We start from the raw sequence: 19845 nt of genomic DNA, 5'->3' as shown, positions 1-19845 counted from the left end.
TGAAACTCTTGAATCTTAAAATTACTAATAAAAATCCTAGAGATGTCCCGATAGGTAATCTCAAGGCACAGAACTGATAGATCCAGGAGATTACCTGAGAGCTATAAGCAGAACCCAACCCTACTCAGAGGCTCTCGCTGGTGTTGTGGGGCTGTGACGTCACAAGGCTCCTCGCCTCTGGCCAGGCCCCTTGACTGTGATTGGTTGATTCGGAGAAGGGCAGTGATGGGGAAGGGCGGGAACAAATTACAGAGACAAAGAAAGTCTTTGGGTGTAACAATTAGAGAAGGGTGTGCGGAGGAGCCCCCAGGCTCAGGTCTATATAGTCCGGCTTTCACCTGCACCAGCGCCAGGGAGAGGAGGCGAGGAGGTCCGGTCTGACCCGGAGCCCCCAGCGCCCACCGCCCACCGCGGTGGGGGCAGGGCCAACGGGAGGGGCTATGTGTAGAAGGCGAGGCTGAGTAATTGAAGTGATTTACCAAGTTGAGCTATGGAGAAGCCGGAGTCTCTGGCACCTGTTAGTGGTCTCAGTACGGAATCCCCTGGCGGGGTTCGTAGGGCAGTACCTGGAGGTGTCAGAGGTATACAAACAGACACCGGACTACCCTCCGGAGCAGGCTCGTTTCGCGGTCCTGGCTCCCTCCAGCATTCCGGGAACTCTGTCCGCAGTCCTGGTCCAACCCAGCCCTCTGAAGGAGCAGTGACCCTCAATTCGGGACCCGGTCCGTATCTCCGGGAGGTTGCAAACCTTGGGTCCAGCACATCCCCTAGCACTGGAACTGGTGCAACTAAGGCGTCCACCCCTGGGCCGGAGGAGCCTAAAGTGTACAGCTCGGAGAGTAGTACACACTCCGGGTCATCTTTCACGGAACGGCCTCGGAGCATCCTAAAAAACAGCAGCTCCATTTTGATAAAGAAACCCTCCAATTCAGAAAAGTAAGCAACTCAGCTTTTAGCCAGCACCCCTGAGGAGGGAGGGAGGGAGGGAAGTAGGGAGGGAGGGAAGGAGGGAGAAGGAGGGAGGGAGGGAGGGAAGGAGGGAGGAGGAGGGAGGGAGGGAGGGAGGGAAGGGGGGAGGGAGGGAGGAGTTCAGGACATCTTGAGCGGAAGCCAAGAAAAAAGCTGAGTCTCAAGGCCCTGGTTAGGGAGAGGAGGTGAGGTCAATTGGACTGGAAATCTGAAATTCCATGACTTGGAGAGGGCAGCAGTTGTCACAGAAATCCTGGCCACACAACACTGATTATCATTGGGTATCTGGCTCCCATCCTAGCCTCTACGAGGGATTATAAGAAGAATTTTTTGAATGCCGGGAAGAATGAAGGAGACCGCTCTGTAAGGAGAGGGTCGCCAGAAGAGCTTCCTCCTTTGCTGTGTCCTTCCCTCACCTTAGGAAGTCTCAGCGCTGGGATGAGATGAATATCTTGGCTACCTACCACCCTGCTGACAAAGACTATGGCTTTATGAAGGCGGATGAGCCCCGAACCCCCTATCACAGGTGCTAAGCCCTTCTTGGCCCTAGCTTTTCAACCTACATTCCTGTATTCTAACATGGGAATATGAGGAAGAGGCAGAGAAGCCTTGGGGTACAAACACTGCCTTCTCCTCTGCAGACTGCAGGACAATGATGAGGACCCATCTGCGGAGTCTTCTCTCAAGGTGACTCCCGAATCAGTGGCAGAGAGGTAAGAGCCCTCTCAGATTAGTTGAACTGTGCCCTCTACCCTCATACCTTTGAAAACTGTCTCAGATAGCTCAGTTCTCTGGACCCTAAAATGGTAGGGACTGCAGTCCCCACCTCAGGCATAATCAAAACTGAGCCAGCGAGTCAGCGGCCTGGTCCCCACCCAACACCTACCCCTACTGTTGTTTTTTTCCCTTCTGTACCCCCAACTAGTTTCCCTCCCCTTCAGGTTTGCCACAATGGACAATTTCCTCCCCAAGGTCCTCCAGTATGGAGACAACAAAAACTCAAAGACTACAGACAACTTTACCAAGACACGTATGTGAGACGTGGGGTGGGCCTTGAGGGAGAGGGGACCTTGAGTGGGAGTGACCCTTCCGTGAAAGCCTGGGGGAAAGCCAAGCTTTCACACTGGTCCACAGACTCCACTGATTTTGACAAGCATCGAAAGATACATTACAGTGAAGGGAAGTACCTGAAGACCCCAAAAAACCTGCCCTCAGCCACTGAGGAGGAGAACACTGGGGCAGGCGCCAGCATCGGCAGCAGCAACCAAGGTGTGGCGGCGGACCTGAAGTCTAGGCCTGTGGAGAAAGGCTGGGCAGGAAGACTGGCCACAGGAGTCAGAAAAGATGGGGTCTCAATGGCTGACAACTATGTTCTAGACACCAATGGTTAGTGACAGGGGCCTCTGGGACTGAAGACGACCACAGACTATTCTAGAATCCAGATCTCCTTGAACTTTGTGGGTTTTTTGTTTGGTTGGTTTTTTTTTTTTCTTTTTCTTTTTTTCAGAGCTGGGGACCGAACCCAGGGCTTTGCGTTTGCTAGGCAAGCGCTCTACCACTGAGCTAAATCCCCAACCCCTTTTGGTTTTTGTTTTTTTAAGATTTATTTATTTTATGTACAGCATTCTGCCTGTATATGTGACTGCAGGCCAGAAGAGGGTACCAGACCTGATTATAGATGGTTGTGAGCCACCATGTGGTTGCTGGGAATTGAACTCATGACCTCTGGAAGAGCCGTCAGTGCTCTTAACCACTGAGCCATCTCTCCAGCCCTTGTGTTGTTGTTTTTTGTTGTTGTTGTTGTTGGTTTTTTTGTTTGTTTGTTTTTGTTTTTCAAATCTGTTCTCTTTGGCTCTCTGTTCCTCACTTCTCTGCTGTATTCTGCTTTTTTTTTTTTTAAAGATTTATTTATTTATTTCATGTATGTCAGTATACTGTAGCTGTCTTCAGACACACCAGAAGAGGGCATCAGATCTCCATTACACGTGGTTGTGAGCCACCATGTGGTTACTGGGAATTGAACTCAGGACCTCTGGAAGAGCAGTCAGTGCTCTTAACCGCCTGAGCCATCATCTCTCCAGCCCTGTATTCTGCTTTCTTCAGAGAGCATTGGCCTATAGTCCTGCTCGTCTGATAGAGAGGCAGTGATTGGAGAGCACTCCAGGAAAGAAAGGGGACAACCAGAGCTGAGTCTCCACTCGGGGGGCCCTCCAGAGATAGGCTGAGCAGAGAGATTAAGAGAACCACTGGGGAATGGAGATTCACTGAAGGTTTTCTAACATGGGGGAGGGTTGTCAGATGGTAACTCGAACTCCTGTCTGGTAGTGACCCACCAGGCATTCCTAGGACTCACAGGCATAGCAGGTGGACACAGACTTAAGACTTGTCTGGGGTGCTTTTTCAGATTCTGCTACCTATAAAAACCAGTTCCCCTCAGCCTCAGACTCAACCGTTGGGGAGCTGGCTACTTTACAACGCAAGGAATACTACAGCAAAGGAAGATATCTGAGGTCCTGCTCCCACCCAGAGCTTGGAGAGGATATAGAAGATGAAGAACAGGACAGTGAGAGACTGGGGAGGACAGTCCGGGGAGGATAGCCTGGGGAGGACAGTCTGGGGGTGGGGAGACCGAACAAACAGCCTACCGGGTTCCCCAGCCCTCATCTCATGTAACCTCATCTCAGGTTCTTCAGGTTTGACCTGGGTGACTGAGAATCCCAAAGGTACTTCAGGTACCATTGGAAACCCCTTTGGGTATGACAAAATCATCTAGGATTCTCTGAGCATAACCCCAACTCTAGTCAACCTGGTGATGGCACCATCTTTCTAGGCCTGGCTTGTACCAAACTCCCACCTCCCAGCCTCCCAATCCCTATTAAACCAGTAAGTACATCAGCCACAGGCAGTAAAAGAGGCCTTAAACATCCTGGAGTTGAATGCTTACATTATAGAGAACAGATGCTCAGAGGGATTGAGAACCCCTCCAGCCTAACATCAGCCAACAACTCCAGGCCTCCTTGACTCCTCTCTGGCGCCCCACCCCTCTCTAGTTAGTACTATGTCCTCCACAGTCAGTGGGTCACAAGTGTCATCCAACTGTTGGGCTAAGGGGCAGAGGTGCCGAAGTCCAGGGAGCTCAGAAAAGGAACATGGAAGTAACCAGAACCCTCCGTGCTGGAATGGACGCAGACGTGAGCCTGGGCCAAGGCAAGGGAGTAACCCGCACTGCTCAGGGAGGCAGCTGGCTGAAGTGGGTAGGTTCTGGAGATTTGAGGGTTACATGGATAAAAAGCTTACCCCTGCTGCAAGAAACCCTAACCTCTTCTTTCTCCAGATGAAAATTGCGGCTCCAGTGGACTCAGGAAAAAGAACCTAGACCATGGAAAATGTAGTCCCCTGGGGATGGGGTGAGAGTAACCATCCCTCCTCTTACCACTTTAATGGACAATAAAGAGAACATCAGGAATCTGAGTGCTGGGAATTGGATGTCCAGACTGGGCCTGCTCTGTGAGACTGGGAAAGTGGGAGCAGTGCCCATACACAGTAACTGGGGAAGAAGAGCAAGAGAAGAAACAGAGAGCAGCCCACGGAACTGAACTCCTAGGAACAAGAACTTAGGGGCTAAAGCAGTAAGGTTGCAAAACCGAGCACAGTTTGTTCTATGAAGTGAGATCCTGGCTCAAAACACAAAACAAAACCTAGGGTTTTAAAAGCTATTAGTTTATTCAGTTTACCTGTGGAGGTTGGAGGTCAGAGGAACTTTCCAGAATAAGTTCTACTATCGCTTCTCGGCCTTTTGACTAAGATCAAGTGCAGAGTAAGTTCTACTGTGGCTTCTGGGGTCAAACTCTGGTTGTCAGGCTTGATGTGTGATAAACACTTTTACACAGTGAGCCACTTTGCTGCTCCCAAAACCTAGGGTCTCAAAAAGGCCTTGCAGCAGGATGTCAATGTCTGATAGAATCAATATACCATACATTTATTTATACCATCTTTGGGGAAGGGGGTTGAGACAGGGTTTCTCTGGATTGCCCTGGCTGTTCTGGAACTCTCTCTAGACCAGCTGCCCTCAAATTCAGAGATCTGCCTGCTGAGTGCTGGGATAAAAGGCGTGTGCCACCCCTGGCTTTGTTTCAGGGTTTTGTCTCCCAGATAAGGGAAATGAAGGGTCAGAGAACTTGTCCAGGGTCACACTGTTTTTTGTTTGTTTTGTTTTGTTTGTAGACAGGGTCTCACTGTGTATCCCTGGCTGGTCTGTAACTTGCTATGTAGATCACACTGGCCTTGACCTCACAGAGATCTGCCTGCCTCTGCTGTAATTATAGGCATGTGGCACCATGCCCTACTAATCACACAAACTCTTAAGTGACAGAGACAGCATTTGACTCTAGACCATCATTCCCCCTCAAAAAATTTATTCACCAAAGGAAAAGGAAGCAGAGAAAAGACCAGCGTCCCAGAAGGAAGGTGACAGCAGTCTCTGGGGGAGGGACTGTGGTTTCTCTGATCTCAGCACCCCCCTCCGCCCAGGCCCCACCCCTGCCCCTCCCAGAGCTGCCTAGAAGTGGTAGGTTAGAGCTCCTCCTGGGTCACCCCTTTCCCTTTGGGGAAAGAATTACAGACCCAGGCCCTTTCTACCAGAGGACTCTTCTCCATCATCAAATCCCTCCTGGGGGGTGGGGAGTGCATCTTCCTACATCCCCACCTACCAGACCTCCAGGGCCCGGGCCCCCAAAGCAGGTCATCTGAGATGACGGTCAAGCTAGATTTTGAAGAATGTCTCAAGGACTCACCCCGCTTCCGGTAAGTGTGTACAGGTCCATCAGACTGAGGAGGGGAAGGAAGGTCCTACATGCCCCGACGCACACACACCCAGTATTCTCCAGGCAGAACCAACCTTAGAGCCTAGGCCACAGAGACCAGAGGGAACTGGTGGGAAATGGTGCCTCTGCTATTCAACCGAGGCTCTCAAATCAGGCGTGGTGTCTCATGCCTGTAACCCCAGCACTTGGGAGGCAGAGGCAGGAAGGTTGCTAAGTGCTCCAGACTAATCTGGGCTACAGAGTAAAACCCTTTAAAAACAAAATCCCCATGCTCTCCAAAGTTTACCGTAGGCTGCCTTTCTGCACCTTCTGGCCTTTTATAATTGGCATTCCTTCTTCCTTCTCACTGGAACCCCTCCCCCAGCACCTGCCTGGGGCGGTTAGCAACTTCCTGCCCTGGCCACATCCACCCTCTTACTCTTCCTGCTCTGGTCTGGGTTATTGAAGCTTAGAATATGCACAGTAGCATAAGAGCAGTAACTGACTCGACTCATTGGTCTGTCTGTTCCACCACCCAACCCTAACCCTGATGCTAAGCAGAGGGCCCAGCGGACCTAAGCGCTGGGCCCACGACCCTGTCCGTCCTTTCCCAGAGCCTCGATTGAACTGGTGGAAGCTGAAGTGTCAGAATTGGAGACCCGCCTGGAAAAGGTGACCAAGCCACAGTACAGATCCAGAACCAGATTAAAATAAAAGATTAGGATAAAATTAAAATAAAAGGCCGGGGAGGTGGTGGGAGACTGGGAATGAGTAAGAATCATTGAAAGTTAATTGTGTCTGGCCATACACACACACAACACACACACACACAATCACATTTAAAATCTGGATATCTGGATGTATTGGCTCATACCTTTATTCCTAAACACCAGTGAAGCTGAAACAGGAAGATCTCTGAGTTCCAGGCCAGCCAGGGCTAAAAGGAAAAAAAGCTGAGAGTGGTGCCATATACCCAGATCCCAGCACTTGGGAGGCAGAGACAAGTGAATCTCTTATGAGTTCAAAGATAGCCTGGTCCTCTCTACATAGTAACTTTTAGGACAGAAGAGAGATCCTGCTTCAATATATATATTAGTATATTAATTATTAACATAGCATATACATATTTTTTGAGGCAGGGTTACATGTAGTCCAGGCTGGCTTTGAATTTACCATGTAGTTGAGCCTGGTCTTGAGCCTGAGACCTCTATTTCCCTCCTGGAGATGGAATTCATCCTTGTGCGTATTAGGTAGGCCTGACCCTACCACCAGCTATATCCCCAGAGCAAATACTTCTTAAAACATGAATACTATTTTATTATATATGTATGACTGTTTTACCTGGGTATACGTCTGTGCATCATGTCCACACCCAGTGCCTGCAGAGGCTGGAAGAGGGCATTGGATCCTCTGGAATTGGAGTTATAGTTGTGAGCTACAATGTAGGTGCTGGGAATTGAACCTGGGTCCTTTGCACAGTCAGTGCTCTTAGCCACCAAGCCAATTCTCCAGCCCCTCAAATGTTTCTAACTGAACTTTTAAAATTCAAGTTAATCATACACTTGCAGTAATTGCAAAGGCCCTGTCCCTGCTGGCTTCCCTAAGCAGTGGTATTTAATGGAATTTTTCCTCATTATCACAACCAAAAATTAGCATTGACACAGTCCAATTAACAATAAAGTTTACAGGGACCAGGGGAGATGGCTAGTCAACAAAGTGCACCTCTTACAAGCATGAAACCCAAGTTTGATTCCCCCTATGTAAAAATGACAGGGTGTAAGTATGGTATGCATTCCGAATCCTAGTGTTGGTGTAGAGGCGAGAAGCATGAGATGAGAAGCACTGGGGCTTTCTGAGCAGCCAGCCTAGCTTAATCAGTGGGCTTCAAAGGCTAATGAGAAACCCTGGCTGGCCTGGAACTTGCTATGTAGACTAGGCTGGGCCAAACTCACAGAGACCTGTCTGCTTTTGTCTCAGGAGTGCTGATCTGACTGACTGACTGTCTCTCATCTATCTAATCTAGATGCATGTGTTCATGCGTGAGTGTGTGTGTGTGTGTACCTACTCATGTACATATGTGCACATGTGTGTGAGTGCACACGCTGTAATGCATGTGAGGAGGTCAGTGGCTCCAGAATTACACTTAGGTTGCCTGACTTACCTGCCATGTGTCTTTACCATGTAAACCGTCTCACTAGTGGTGCATGCCTTTAATTCCAGCACTCAGGAGGCAGAGGCAGGTAGATCTCTAAGTTCAAAGCCAGCCTGGTTTACAGAGAGAGATCCAGGACACCCAGTGCTACACAAAGAAACTCTGTCTTGAAAATAACCAGTGTTTGAAGTCTATTATCAAGTTGTACATTGACAGTTCCTGTCTATTGCTGAGTCCAATTCTATATTATATACGTAATTATTGGCTTAGACTTTTGTTCTGTTTGTTTTGCTTTTGCTTTTGGGTTTTTTGTTTTGTTTTGTTTTTTGAGACAGGGTCCTTCTATATAGCCTTGGCTGGCCTAGAACTTGCCAAGTTGACAAGGCTGGCCTCAATCTCATGGAGATCCACTTGTCTCTGCCTTCAGATTACTGGGATTAAAGGCTTGTGCTGCCACATTCAGCTAGTTATTGGTTCAGTTTTTTTTTTCTTTTCTTTTTTTTTTTTTTTTTTTTTTGGAGCTGGGGACTGAACCCAGGGCCTTGTGCTTGCCAGGCAAGCGCTCTACCACTGAGCTAAATCCCCAACCCCTTGGTTCAGTTTTATGGAATGTCTTTTCTCATATTGGAGAAAGGGGTTTGTAGACATAGGAGAACTGAGCAGTCCATTGATCCACACTGTGAGTTATAGCCATTTCATCTCCTAGTCTCAGACTACTAGGACTTGATCTCAGTTTCCTGACCACAGCTGATCCTGCTAGCCACTTTCAACCCAAGCTATATTTCTCAGACACCTCCATAAGCCTCCAGAAGAATGTGCTGGGAACACATGGAGCCTGGGCTCTTGGCCCCCTGCCACCTCTTCACAAAGCCTCTCTGTAGCCTCTCACCAGCCAGGACCACACGGGAGACTCCACCAATACTTGGTCTATTCAAGATATGGATGGAAACTCCTGGCCAAAATCTAGCATGGCACCCATAGGGTGATGGAGCCACAGCCATGTTTGGACTTCTAGCTCAGCCACCAGGCTTTCTCTTCCCAGATCAGTCAGTTATAGTTTGACCATTACAGGGACACTGAGAATGGACAACAGAGCACCCCAACATCTTACTTGGCCCCGATCCTGAGGCCTAGATAATGTTTGAAAGGGAAAGTTTAGAGAGCACAGAATGAGACACACTCCCACCCCAACACACAACAAAGGCCACAGACTCGAAAGCAGGCAGAGACTGGGCACTAGTAACAGGACAGTGCAGGAGGATGGGGCTTTAGGGGGAGCCAGTATTTAAACAGGACACAGAAAGGCAGGCAGGATTGGACAGGGAAAGATATTTGGGAAGTGGAGGTGACAGTGATTTTGGGAGCAAATGTGGAGGAACGGCAGGAACTTTGAAACAGGCATAGGAGAAGGAAGCTAGGGAGCAGAGAGAACGACATTGCTGCTGTGGTGACTTCGCCACGGGGGTGGGGGCTGCGCTGGGCTGGGTGGGACCGTAGATGAGGTTAGTAAAGGATTGTACAGCCTTGGGCAAGGGGCGCAGTGGGGCAGAGGGGACGTCACTGGGGTGATGACCACTGGTGGTATTCTCTCCTGTGCTTCATTTTCCCAGCTTCTCAAGCTGGGTTCCTGCCTTCTGGAGAGTGGCCACCATTACCTTGCCGCCAGCCGGGCCTTCGTCGTCGGCATTTGTGACCTGGCTCACCTGGGTCCACCAGAGCCCATGATGGCGGTATGTGGGAGTTCTGAAACAGCGCTGTGGTTGCTAGGGGCAGGGGACTGGGATAGAGACACGCTGTGGAAGATGAGGGCTGAGTGGGGTCTGTCGAGCCCGGGGCCAAAGCAAAGCTGGGGTGATTATCCAAGATAGGTCCTGACAGGACCTAGAGTTGAGCAGACAGACCTTGGTGTCCCATACCTGATTCTTTCTCTGTGTTCTTTCTTGCCCAGGAGTGTCTGGAGAAATTCACTGACAGTCTGAACCACAAGCTGGACAGCCATGCTGTGAGTGGCGCATGAGGGTGGGAGCTGAGGGTGAGGGAATGGATGAAGTAGGTTTGATCACGACCCTGACTGTCACTTGTCAACTTCTTCCAACAGGAGCTTCTTGATGCTACTCAACACACACTCCAGCAGCAAATCCAGACTCTGGTCAAGGAGTGAGATGGGAGGGAAAGGGGGGTCTTATTCCTCCAGAAACTAGTCCTCCACCTCTCTTCCCACATGGCCTCCCCACGGGAGGAGCTATGAGGGTGGGTGGGTGGGAAGTGGCTTGACCTTTGTCTTCCCATCCCAGGATTCTCAGGATTTCCCTCTCTACACAGACTGACGGGGCCTTATCCTGAGATCTCTCTTTCCTAGGGCAGGAGAGTAAATCTGCGGTTTTGTTTTGTCTCCCCTAACTCTAGAGGTCTCCGGGGCTTCCGAGAGGCTCGCAGGGATTTCTGGCGAGGGGCAGAGAGCCTGGAGGCTGCTCTTTCCCACAATGCAGAGGTCCCCAGGCGCCGTGTCCAAGAAGCAGAGGATGCTGGAACTGCTTTGAGGACCGCTCGAGCTGTGTACCGGAGCCGGGCGTTAGATTATGCCCTGCAGGTAGGTGCCTACCCCAGCCCAGCCTCCAGGATACCTGGATACCTGGAGGTTTCCAGGAGAAGGGGGAGTCCCTGGGATGCAAAAGGAGGGGAGGGGAGATGTTGTGATTTCTAGACTGACCTGAGGTCTTTGGGACCTTCAGGTCAATGTGATCGAGGATAAGAGGAAATTCGACATCATGGAGTTCGTGAGTTTCAGGAGCAGCAAAGATGGGGAGAAACCGGCTGACAGCGGGAGGGAAGAGGGAGACGGAGGGGTATCCTTCCTCAGTTCCGCCCCTGCCCGCCTTGTCCATTAGATACTGCGTTTGGTTGAGGCACAGGCCACCTATTTCCAGCAGGGCCATGAAGAGCTAAACCAGCTGGCTCAGTATCGGAAGGAATTGGGTGCCCAGGTAAAGACTCTAGAAAGTCGGTGCAGAGGTTAAGGTACGCTAAGATGACTTTTCTGGACTGGTTGGGACAAACTCAGACATCTGAGATGGCTCTCCTATGCCCAGTTGCACAACCTGGTCTTGAACTCAGCTCGTGAGAAGAGAGACATGGAACAGAGGCACGTGCTGCTGAAGCAGAAGGTGAGGATTGGTATGGCGGCAGGAGGAAAACCGGCCTGTGGCTTTGCTCTCTGCCTGTTCTAGTTGTCTTTGATTCTCTCATGCTTCCAGGAGCTGGGTGGTGAGGAGCCAGAGCCCAGCCTAAAGGAGGGATCTAGTGGCTTGGTAATGGAAGGCCATCTTTTCAAACGCGCCAGCAATGCATTTAAGACCTGGAGCAGGTAAGAAGACAACTACCTCAGCTAAACCCAACCAGTTGAGTATTCTTGGATCAGTAATGACTGTGTATTGTGTATGGAGCACATCAAGATACAACCCTTAGTCAGCAAAGACAAACAGAACAAATAAATAATTGCACACCACGTTAGAAGGTAATAATAAAACACCTGGCACAAGGGCGCACTCTTTTGATCCCAGCTTGGGGGAGGCAGAAACAGGCAGATCTCTGTGAGTTCAAGGCCAGCCTAGTCTACAACATAGCTAGTTCCAGGACTGCCGGGGATGCGTACAGGAACCTTATCAAAATAATGATAATGATAATGATAATAATAATAATAATAATAATATAGGTGTGATGATACACACCTGTAAGCTCAGCACTATGAGACTAAGGCAGAACGATTTTGAATTTGAGGTTTCAAGTCAGGCAGAGTTTCATAGCAAAACCCTGTGTTAAAAAAAAAAGGGGAGGGTGGGGTGGGGGTTGGGGATTTAGCTCAGCGGTAGAGTGCTTGCCTAGGATGCACAAGGCCCTGGGTTCGGTCCCCAGCTCCAAAAAAAAAAAAGAGAAAAAAAAAAAAGGGGGGAGGTGAAAGAGAAAGGGATAATAATGTTATAGAAGGAAATCATACAGCAAGGGACATGATCACCTGGGAAGAGAGGGTGAAATTTAGTTTCAGTTTTTTGTTTTTTTGTTTTTTTTTTGGTGGGGTGAGGATTGAACTTGGGGCTCAACCATGCTAGATGCAGGGTCTACACCTGAACTACATACACAATGTAGAGTTCCCAATTCCAAGTAAAATGTCAGGGGCTGGGCTTGGCGGATCACACCTCTAGGACTTGGGAGGAGCAGGCAGAAAGATTGAAATTCTGTCTACAAACAAATAAGGAACAGAGAACTGTTACTTTATTTTTTTTGACACCCACTCTTTTTTTTTGGGGGGGGGTGGACAAATCTCTTGTATCCAGGCTGCTGATCTCAAAACTCACTATGTAGCCAAGGATGACCTGGAACTCCTGATCTTTCCCGCCTCTGTCTCCTGAGAGCTGGGACTACAGGTGTTCACCATCACGCTAAGAAGTAACTTCTGAGTCAAGATATCGGAATGAAGGATGCTGTAGGCAGAAGGACAAGTTAATAGGAAGGAAGGGCCTGAGTTCCCTGAGCTTTGTGAACTGTGGGCCTGGAGAGAGGGAGGGAGGGAGGAGGAGGAGCTAAAGTGGTTACAGAATCATTCTAGGATTTTGTAGACATTGGTAGGACTACTCTGAGGAAGATGGGGAAACCCTACAGGGCGTGGAACAGAATGCTGACGTGTCTTGCCCAGCCCATAAGGGACCTTGGTACAACTTAGAAAATGGAGCCCCTTCTCCAACATAGTTTCATTTGCTAAACACTGTAGCAATAAACCTGGTGTAAAGCCAGCAGTCAGGAGCCTAAGGTGAGGAGTTACAGATTTGTGGTCAGCCTGGACTACAGAGCTAATTTTAGGCCAGCCTGGACTACAGAGCTAATTTTAGGCCAGTCTGGGTTAAATGGCCAGATCCTATCTCAAACAAATATTTGTGGAAGTAGAAGGGATTCTCATACCCTCAGGAGACACCCAGACGTAGTGTCTATCACTGTTACACACTTTACAACCTTTACAAGTCTCCCACTGCTACCTTCTTCAACACTGGCCAGGCAATAATAACTTGCAACAATATTAATAATAATTTGCAACAATAAACTTATTTTAGTTAAAAGGGAAGAAAGAAAACTGGGTGTGGTGGCATATCCTTTTGAGCCAAGCATTTGAGGAGGAGGTAGGAAGATCAGGAGTTGAAAGCTAGCCTTACTGCCATCTGCTGGAAGGTTTGTCCAATCTCACTTGTCCAAGGTGTGCAGAACACCCTTAACTGTCCCATTCTGCATAGTTTCCCACCGTTGTCTGGAATGTCCCATTGGACTGTCAGCCCACACCTCTCTCCTCAGCAAGCTACTTAGGGGGCAAAGAGTACAATTTCTCTTCTGTCCCCATGCTGGACATGCATTTAACCACTTCTGTCTCCTCCAGACGCTGGTTTACCATTCAGAACAACCAACTGGTTTACCAGAAGAAATATAAGGTGGGTAGGCCCCGGGTGCCTGGGCTCTAGATAAACTCAGCCCTTGTTCACTATGACTGGCTCGAGGCCCATTATCACCTTCTGCCAGGACCCTGTAACCGTGGTGGTGGACGACCTTCGTCTCTGTACAGTGAAGCTCTGTCCAGACTCAGAAAGGCGTTTCTGTTTTGAAGTAGTGTCCACCAGCAAGTGAGTACAGTGCCTGGGGTGGTATTCTAACATGTCTGAATATTTACAAACCCAAAAGCCAGGGCCACAGAAGTGAGTCTCCCTGTGCAGGTCCAGGGCTTAACCTTTTGGTGGCTGGGTTGAAGCAGGGAGCCTAGACCCAGAGGACAGGGCAGTAGGAGATATTTTGGAGGGTGCTCCCAATCACTACAGGAGAAAAAGGTGCTTATGACAGGGATTACATTCCAATAAATTCATTGTCAGTTGAAAAGCTGGAAAACCCACTTTACACATAGCTTAGCCTAGACATAGCTTACCTGCTAGAAACCGTTAGTCTACAATGACAAGGTTCTCTTTACAATAAAGCGTTATTGAATACTCTACTGAAAACCTACGATGGTTGTAAAACATACCTTTGTGCATTAATATTGAAAAATATTGTCAAACTACCATAAGTTAGGGACCACCTGGATTTCAATATAGCAGGTAACCAGGTACGGAACATGCCTGCAATGCCAGCCCTTGGGAGGAGAATCAAGTTTGAAGAACATAGCCTGTTCCTGTCTGAAGAATAAAGAGCCCAGGGAGATGGCTTAGGACTTGTGCCAAGCTTGATAACCTGAGTTCAACTCCCAGGACTCCCATGGTGGAAGAAGATAATCAACTCCACAGCATACTGTGCATGTGTTTGCACAGATATACAACACACACACACACACACACACACACACACACACATACACACACACTTGAATATAATGTAGTCTCTCCCCACCCCAAGAAGGGGTTTTTCTGTGTAGCCCTGGCTGTCCTGGAACTCTGTAGACCAGGCTGGCCTCAAACTCAGAGATCCACCTGCCTTTGCTTCCCAAATGATCAGATCAAAGGCGTGCACCACCCACCACCACCACCAGGTTAATGCAGTCTTTTTGAAAAGTTTAAGGCCTAACTTGTCTACTAGCAAGTTTGAAGTAAGTCTGGACAGTTTGTCAGACCCTATCTCTAACTAAAATAAAAGATGGCTTGGATGTAACTCAGAGGCAGCATGCTTATCTAAGCATGCGCAAAGCTTTGGGTTCAATCTCATTAGAAATAGATACATAAGTAAATAAGTAAACATCCTTCAGAATCTATATATCCAGCTGAGCATCCGCAGACTGTCAGATTGCCCGCCCACCTTGTGGCTGTCTGGCCTTAGACTCCCAGTCCTGTCACTCTCACCACCTCCTGCAGGTCCTGTCTCCTCCAGGCTGACTCTGAGCGTCTCCTGCAGCTGTGGGTCAGTGCTGTTCAAAGTAGCATTGCCTCAGCCTTCAGTCAGGCTCACCTGGAGAACAGCCCTCGGGGGCCAGGCCAGGTATCTTAATATGGGCACGCAGGCTGCTGCCCTGGGAGGTGGAGCATCCCTGACCCTTAGGCCCTATGCTCACCCTTTCTTCTTCTGTCTCCCTCAGGTCTCGGGATACCATTCCCCAGGCTCTGCCGCTACTCTGAGTTGTGGTGGAGCAGCCAGAGGAAGGGAACCTGGGGGAGTTGGGCAGGTGGCAGCCCAGGTACAAAGTGTGGATGGAAATGCTCAGTGCTGCGACTGCAAGGAGCCAGCCCCAGAGTGGGCCAGCATCAACCTTGGTATCACTCTCTGCATTCAGTGCTCCGGCATCCACAGGTCATTCCCTAAGACCCCAAGCATAGGCCCTGCCTCCAACTGCTGTATGGCTCCTCTCCTGCACCCTACCCTGGCCTCTCTTTTTTTTTTTTTTTTTTTTTTTTTTTTTCTTTTTTTTTTTTCGGAGCTGGGGAGCGAACCCAGGGCTTTGCGCTTGCTAGGCAAGCGCTCTACCACTGAGCTAAATCCCCAACCCTTACCCTGGCCTCTCTTACGTTCTCCTTCTCTGTCACTAGTCTCCAGGTTTGCAGCACAAAGTGCACATGTGAGTTGGGTGTGGACAGACTTGGGGGCCTCCTAGATGAATTTATTGTCTGGATGAGAAGAAGCATGGGTTACGGTTGCTGAGGGTGGGACAGCCAACGAGAGCCCAAAGAGGGAAGGGGCTATGAGGTTCCAAGCAAGTCCTTAGGGCCTCACCACCAGTCTGAAATATACAGAGGGAAAAGAGGTGACATAAAAAGAATGTTCCAAAAAAAAAAAAAAAAAAAAAAAAAAGAATGTTCCAGACCAAAGTGCCATGAACAGAGTAAGGAGGCTAGAGAGTATGAGGTCTTAACAGTAGCAGCGGTGAGCAGGCCAGAGCCAGGTGGAGGCTGTGTGGTCGCTGCTGCGCTGCTTCTGGCCCGGCTCCTCTGTGCCTCCAGACAGGCCTGGCCTCCAAGTCTTTCCAGTGGCTACAGCTTTCCTAGGCTACTGTCCACACAGGGCATGACTTTCCCTCTGGCCCTTCAGGAGCCTTGGCGTTCATTTCTCCAAAGTCCGCTCTCTGACCCTTGATTCCTGGGAACCAGAACTAGTGAAGGTAACTAGGGATACTCCGGATATTGTGAAGACAGAGGACTGAGGAGTCTTGAGGGCTCCAAACTCACCCCGTTACCCTACCTCTTTCTTCTGGGTCTCCTAAAGCTTATGTGTGAGCTGGGGAATGTTGTCATCAACCAGATCTATGAGGCCCGGGTGGAGGCCATGGCCGTGAAGAAGCCAGGGCCCAGCTGCTCCCGGTGAGGTTGGGATGGAGGTGCGCAGGGTTTCCCTACAGTGGAGAGGAATGGCCAAGAGGCTGAGGGACCAAAGGCTGTCTCCTCTAACTTCCAGACAGGAAAAGGAAGCCTGGATTCATGCCAAGTATGTGGAGAAAAAGTTCCTGACCAAGCTTCCTGAAATTCGAGGGAGAAGAGGCGGCAGGGGACCCCCAAGAGGACATCCTCCTGTGCCCCCAAAGCCTTCCATCAGGCCACAGTCGGGGATTGTCAGATCCAAGTCAGGTAGGGAGTCTGGCTCATTGCTGTACGCTCAGTACTGGCCGGGCAGTACAGGAAGGCAGAATATGAGGTCCAGGATGTCCCTTGGAGGAGGTTGGGAGGAACAAACTACTGTCAGGAGGGTGTGACATTGACATGAGGAAAAGGGGGAAGAGCTACAAAAAGGGGCATGTCCAGAGAGAGGCTGAACTTGTCATCTCCAAGGAGGGTTCTGTTTGTTGTTTTGTTTTGTTTTAGTATAGAATAGAGTTTATTCAGGGCATGGGGAGGAGAGCTGAGAGGGTAGTAGAGACAGAGAAAGGCAGAGAGAGAGAGAGAGCGCATTTCCAAAGGTTTGGAAAGAAGGGTTATGATCCTAGCCAGGGCGGAGGAAGGTAAGCACTGAGTCTGTCAGGGAGTCAGCTCACCTCTGGCATCCAGCCAGGCTGGGGAGATGAGCAATACTATCTCTTCCACACCCAGGGCCCTGCACACACACACACCGACACGTACGCACGTCCACACGCTCCCATTTCTCACCACAGCCCTGAGTCACAAGGGCCTCCCCACCCACTGCAGCATCTGGAGACTTTGCTGAAGATTTCCTTTCCAGAACTGGCACTGATTCTCCTTAACAGAACTAAATCCCCTTAACAGAGTCCCCATCTGAAGACATAGGAAGCCTGCACCCTGGGGCCCTGCTGTTCCAAGCCGCTGGATATCCACCATCTCTTCCTACCATGGCTGATGCCCTGGCCCACGGAGCTGATGTCAACTGGGTCAATGCGGGCCAGGGGAATGCCACACCTCTGATCCGGGCCACAGCTGCTGTGAGGACCATGCTGACCTCCCCTACTCTATCCTAGAGCTCCTCTTGTCTCTCCCTGGGGTCTCCATCCCACAGGGAAAGATACATGATAAGACTAAGTGTTGGAAGTGTGATTTGGAGGTGATAAATTAGATTTTAGATCTATCACTTCCACGCAATTTTTTTTTTTTTTTTTTCGGAGCTGGGGACCGAACCCAGGGCCTTGCGCGTGCTAGGCAAGCGCTCTACCGCTGAGCCAAATCCCCAACCCCAATTTTTTTTTTTTTTTGGTTCTTTTTTTCGGATCTGGGAACCGAACCCAGGCCTTGCGCTTCCTAGGCAAGCGCTCAACCACTGAGCTAAATCCCCACCCCCACTTCCACGCAATTTTAAACAAGTTGTCAATATCTCTGTGACTTAAGTCTCCTCAATGTAAAATAAGAATTGCAGGAGACCAGAGAGATGGCTCAGAGGTCAGGAGCTCATGTTGTGTTTGCTCAGGACCAGTTCCCAGCACCTCCAAGACAGCTCATGACTGTGACTCCAGGGCCAGGATATTCAACACCGTCTACCCGCCCCTCATTCACTGCATGTGGTACACAGGCACACATGTAGGCAAAACACCTATACACATAAAAATAAAACAATCTTTAAAAGAAAAGAGAAATAATATGCCTCGTCAGGGTGCAGAATTCACTTTGGAGAGAGACAAGAGTTTCTCTGTGTATCCCTGACTGTCCTGGAACTCACTCTGTAGACCAAGCTGGCCTTGAACTCAGAGACTTACTTGCCTGCCTCTGCCTCCTGAGTGGGGGACTTAAGATTAAGACATGCACTACCACTGCCTGGCTTTTTTTTTTTTTTAAACAAATTCTTTTTTTTTTTTTTTTTTTTTTTTTGGTTCTTTTTTTTCGGAGCTGGGGACCGAACCCAGGGCCTTGCGCTTCCTAGGTAAGCGCTCTACCACTGAGCTAAATCCCCAGCCCCGTTTTAAACAAATTCTATCTTATTAATTTTTTATGTGAACTGGTGATTTGCCTGCATGTGTATATGTGGGAGGGGGTCCCCTGGAACTGGAGTTACAGACAGCTATGAGTTACTATGTGGGTGCTTGGGATTGAATCTGGCATCTGGCTCCTTTGGAAGAGTAGCTGATGCTTTTAACCACTGAGACATCTCTCCAGCCTCGGGATTGATTTAATCTATGAGCGTATAAAGATCGAGGGCCAAGCCTGACACCGAGTTATACCCTGAATACCACACTCCACACTCCTGTTGTCTTGATTACACTACCCTAAAACATCCAAAAATCCACCTTTAAAAATGCCATCCTCTTCTTGATCTCTCCATGCAGAATTCTCTTCTAGCCTGTGAGTTTCTCCTCCAAAATGGGGCAAATGTGAACCAAGCAGACAGTGCTGGCCGGGGCCCACTCCACCATGCCACCATTCTTGGCCACACAGGGTAGGGAGCCGAGGAAATGCCACCATGGGGAGGAAGCTTTCTGGGAATGAAGTTGGGGGACGACTGCAGCTGAATTTAGCTGTCCTCTCTAGGCTTGCTTGCTTGTTCCTGAAACGGGGTGCGGATCTGGGGGCTCGAGACACAGAAGGCAGGGACCCTCTGACTATCGCAATGGAAACCACCAATGCTGACATCGTAACTCTGTGAGAATGCCGGAGGGGCAGGCTAATGCTTAGACGACAGTCTATTCATCTTTGGGGTGGGGCTAATGCCAAAACCAGACTTGGAGGGTGAGGTCTAGGGAGGGGTGTGTGTGGTGGGGTGTGGAGCAGGTGCACGACCAGTAAGGTAAGATACTGAGAGTTCACCTCGAGAGCCATTATTAGGTCACCGACATTGCATAAAAGTTTGTGTTTGAGCTTTATTTAAAGCACTAGTTATGGACAAGCATTTTTAAAGAGTGATGCAACTCAAGAATTGGGAGTTGTTGAGAGGATGGGGAGTTGGAGAAGAAGAGTACGAGGTCTTATTTTTACTCCTTAATCCCTACCCTTCAGGCTACGATTGGCAAAGATGAGGGAGGCTGAAGCGGCCCAGGGCCAGACAGGTAAAGTAACCTCGTATTTTCCCCGACCCCATGTCTATACCGGAATGCTGGTCCTTGCATACCTGTCTCCTTAGTACCCAACTGCATTAATATCATTGTTTATTCAACAAACATGTTTTGGGCACAGAGAACGTGCCTGACCTTTGGAACAAAGAAAAAGGCGCCGGTACTGTGCTTAGGATGCACCCACACGTAAAGTGCTTACCCTGCCAGAACCACCTGTGTAGCCCAGCCTCCCAGCCTCCCAGCCTCCCAGCCTCCCAGCCTCCCAGCCCTTCCTCTCTCTTCCTCAGGAGACGAGACGTATCTCGACATATTCCGAGACTTCTCCCTCATGGCGTCGGACGACCCAGAGAAACTGAGCCGTCGAAGTCACGACCTCCATACGCTTTGATCCCGGTCCCTACCCACCCTGCTGTGGCACATTTTCCATTAAAGTCTCTCGGCTTTGCTTTTTCTGTCTCATCTCATTTACTGTGCGCCACCTGGGGGCC

The 19845-nt window shown here is 49.5% G+C and overlaps 2 protein-coding genes across 7 annotated transcripts; both read left to right on the top strand.

Annotated features, from left to right (window-relative positions):
* The first annotated feature begins 242 nt into the window (after positions 1-242).
* On the top strand, positions 243-5150 carry LOC116909934. Of its 6 annotated transcripts, none has more exons than XR_004389112.1 (8): positions 243-936; positions 1391-1495; positions 1611-1682; positions 1911-1999; positions 2104-2355; positions 3374-3532; positions 4079-4223; positions 4304-5150. XR_004389112.1 is itself a non-coding variant. In XM_032913708.1 (8 exons), exons 1-8 carry the CDS (start codon positions 491-493, stop codon positions 4343-4345), a joined length of 1230 nt encoding a protein of 409 aa, XP_032769599.1. In that variant the 5' UTR covers positions 243-490; the 3' UTR covers positions 4346-5150. The 6 variants fall into 6 exon arrangements, 5 of the variants coding, with proteins under 5 accessions (XP_032769599.1, XP_032769597.1, XP_032769596.1 ...); XM_032913708.1 differs by having other exon boundaries at positions 4159-4223; XM_032913706.1 differs by having other exon boundaries at positions 4041-4219.
* Positions 5151-5244: 94 nt separating this feature from the next.
* On the top strand, positions 5245-19807 carry Acap1 (ArfGAP with coiled-coil, ankyrin repeat and PH domains 1). Its single transcript, XM_032913421.1, has 22 exons — positions 5245-5772; positions 6386-6443; positions 9534-9653; positions 9872-9925; positions 10022-10080; positions 10330-10513; positions 10656-10700; positions 10812-10907; positions 11013-11087; positions 11178-11287; positions 13343-13394; positions 13483-13583; positions 14796-14919; positions 15017-15228; positions 15964-16033; positions 16138-16232; positions 16327-16496; positions 17130-17302; positions 18635-18744; positions 18837-18947; positions 19302-19351; positions 19645-19807. Exons 1-22 carry the CDS (start codon positions 5720-5722, stop codon positions 19743-19745), a joined length of 2223 nt encoding a protein of 740 aa, XP_032769312.1. The 5' UTR covers positions 5245-5719; the 3' UTR covers positions 19746-19807.
* The last annotated feature ends 38 nt before the right edge of the window (positions 19808-19845 follow it).

This window comes from Rattus rattus, chromosome 9, assembly GCF_011064425.1.
Source record: "Rattus rattus isolate New Zealand chromosome 9, Rrattus_CSIRO_v1, whole genome shotgun sequence".
Classification (NCBI taxonomy): domain Eukaryota; kingdom Metazoa; phylum Chordata; class Mammalia; order Rodentia; family Muridae; genus Rattus; species Rattus rattus.
Note: the sequence above shows the minus strand (reverse complement) of the source record. Positions and strands in the feature narration are given on the sequence as shown.

Bases quoted from the DNA above. Each gene is read 5' to 3' on its own strand.
- LOC116909934 (XM_032913704.1), top strand. From the start codon at position 491: ATGGAGAAGCCGGAGTCTCTGGCACCTGTTAGTGGTCTCAGTACGGAA. The intron at 1,496-1,610 runs GTGCTAAGCCCT...TCTCCTCTGCAG, and splicing joins CCCCGAACCCCCTATCACAG to ACTGCAGGACAATGATGAGG. The intron at 2,356-3,373 runs GTTAGTGACAGG...GTGCTTTTTCAG, and splicing joins CTATGTTCTAGACACCAATG to ATTCTGCTACCTATAAAAAC.
- Acap1 (XM_032913421.1), top strand. From the start codon at position 5,720: ATGACGGTCAAGCTAGATTTTGAAGAATGTCTCAAGGACTCACCCCGC. The intron at 9,654-9,871 runs GTATGTGGGAGT...TTTCTTGCCCAG, and splicing joins CACCAGAGCCCATGATGGCG to GAGTGTCTGGAGAAATTCAC. The intron at 9,926-10,021 runs GTGAGTGGCGCA...TTCTTCCAACAG, and splicing joins ACAAGCTGGACAGCCATGCT to GAGCTTCTTGATGCTACTCA.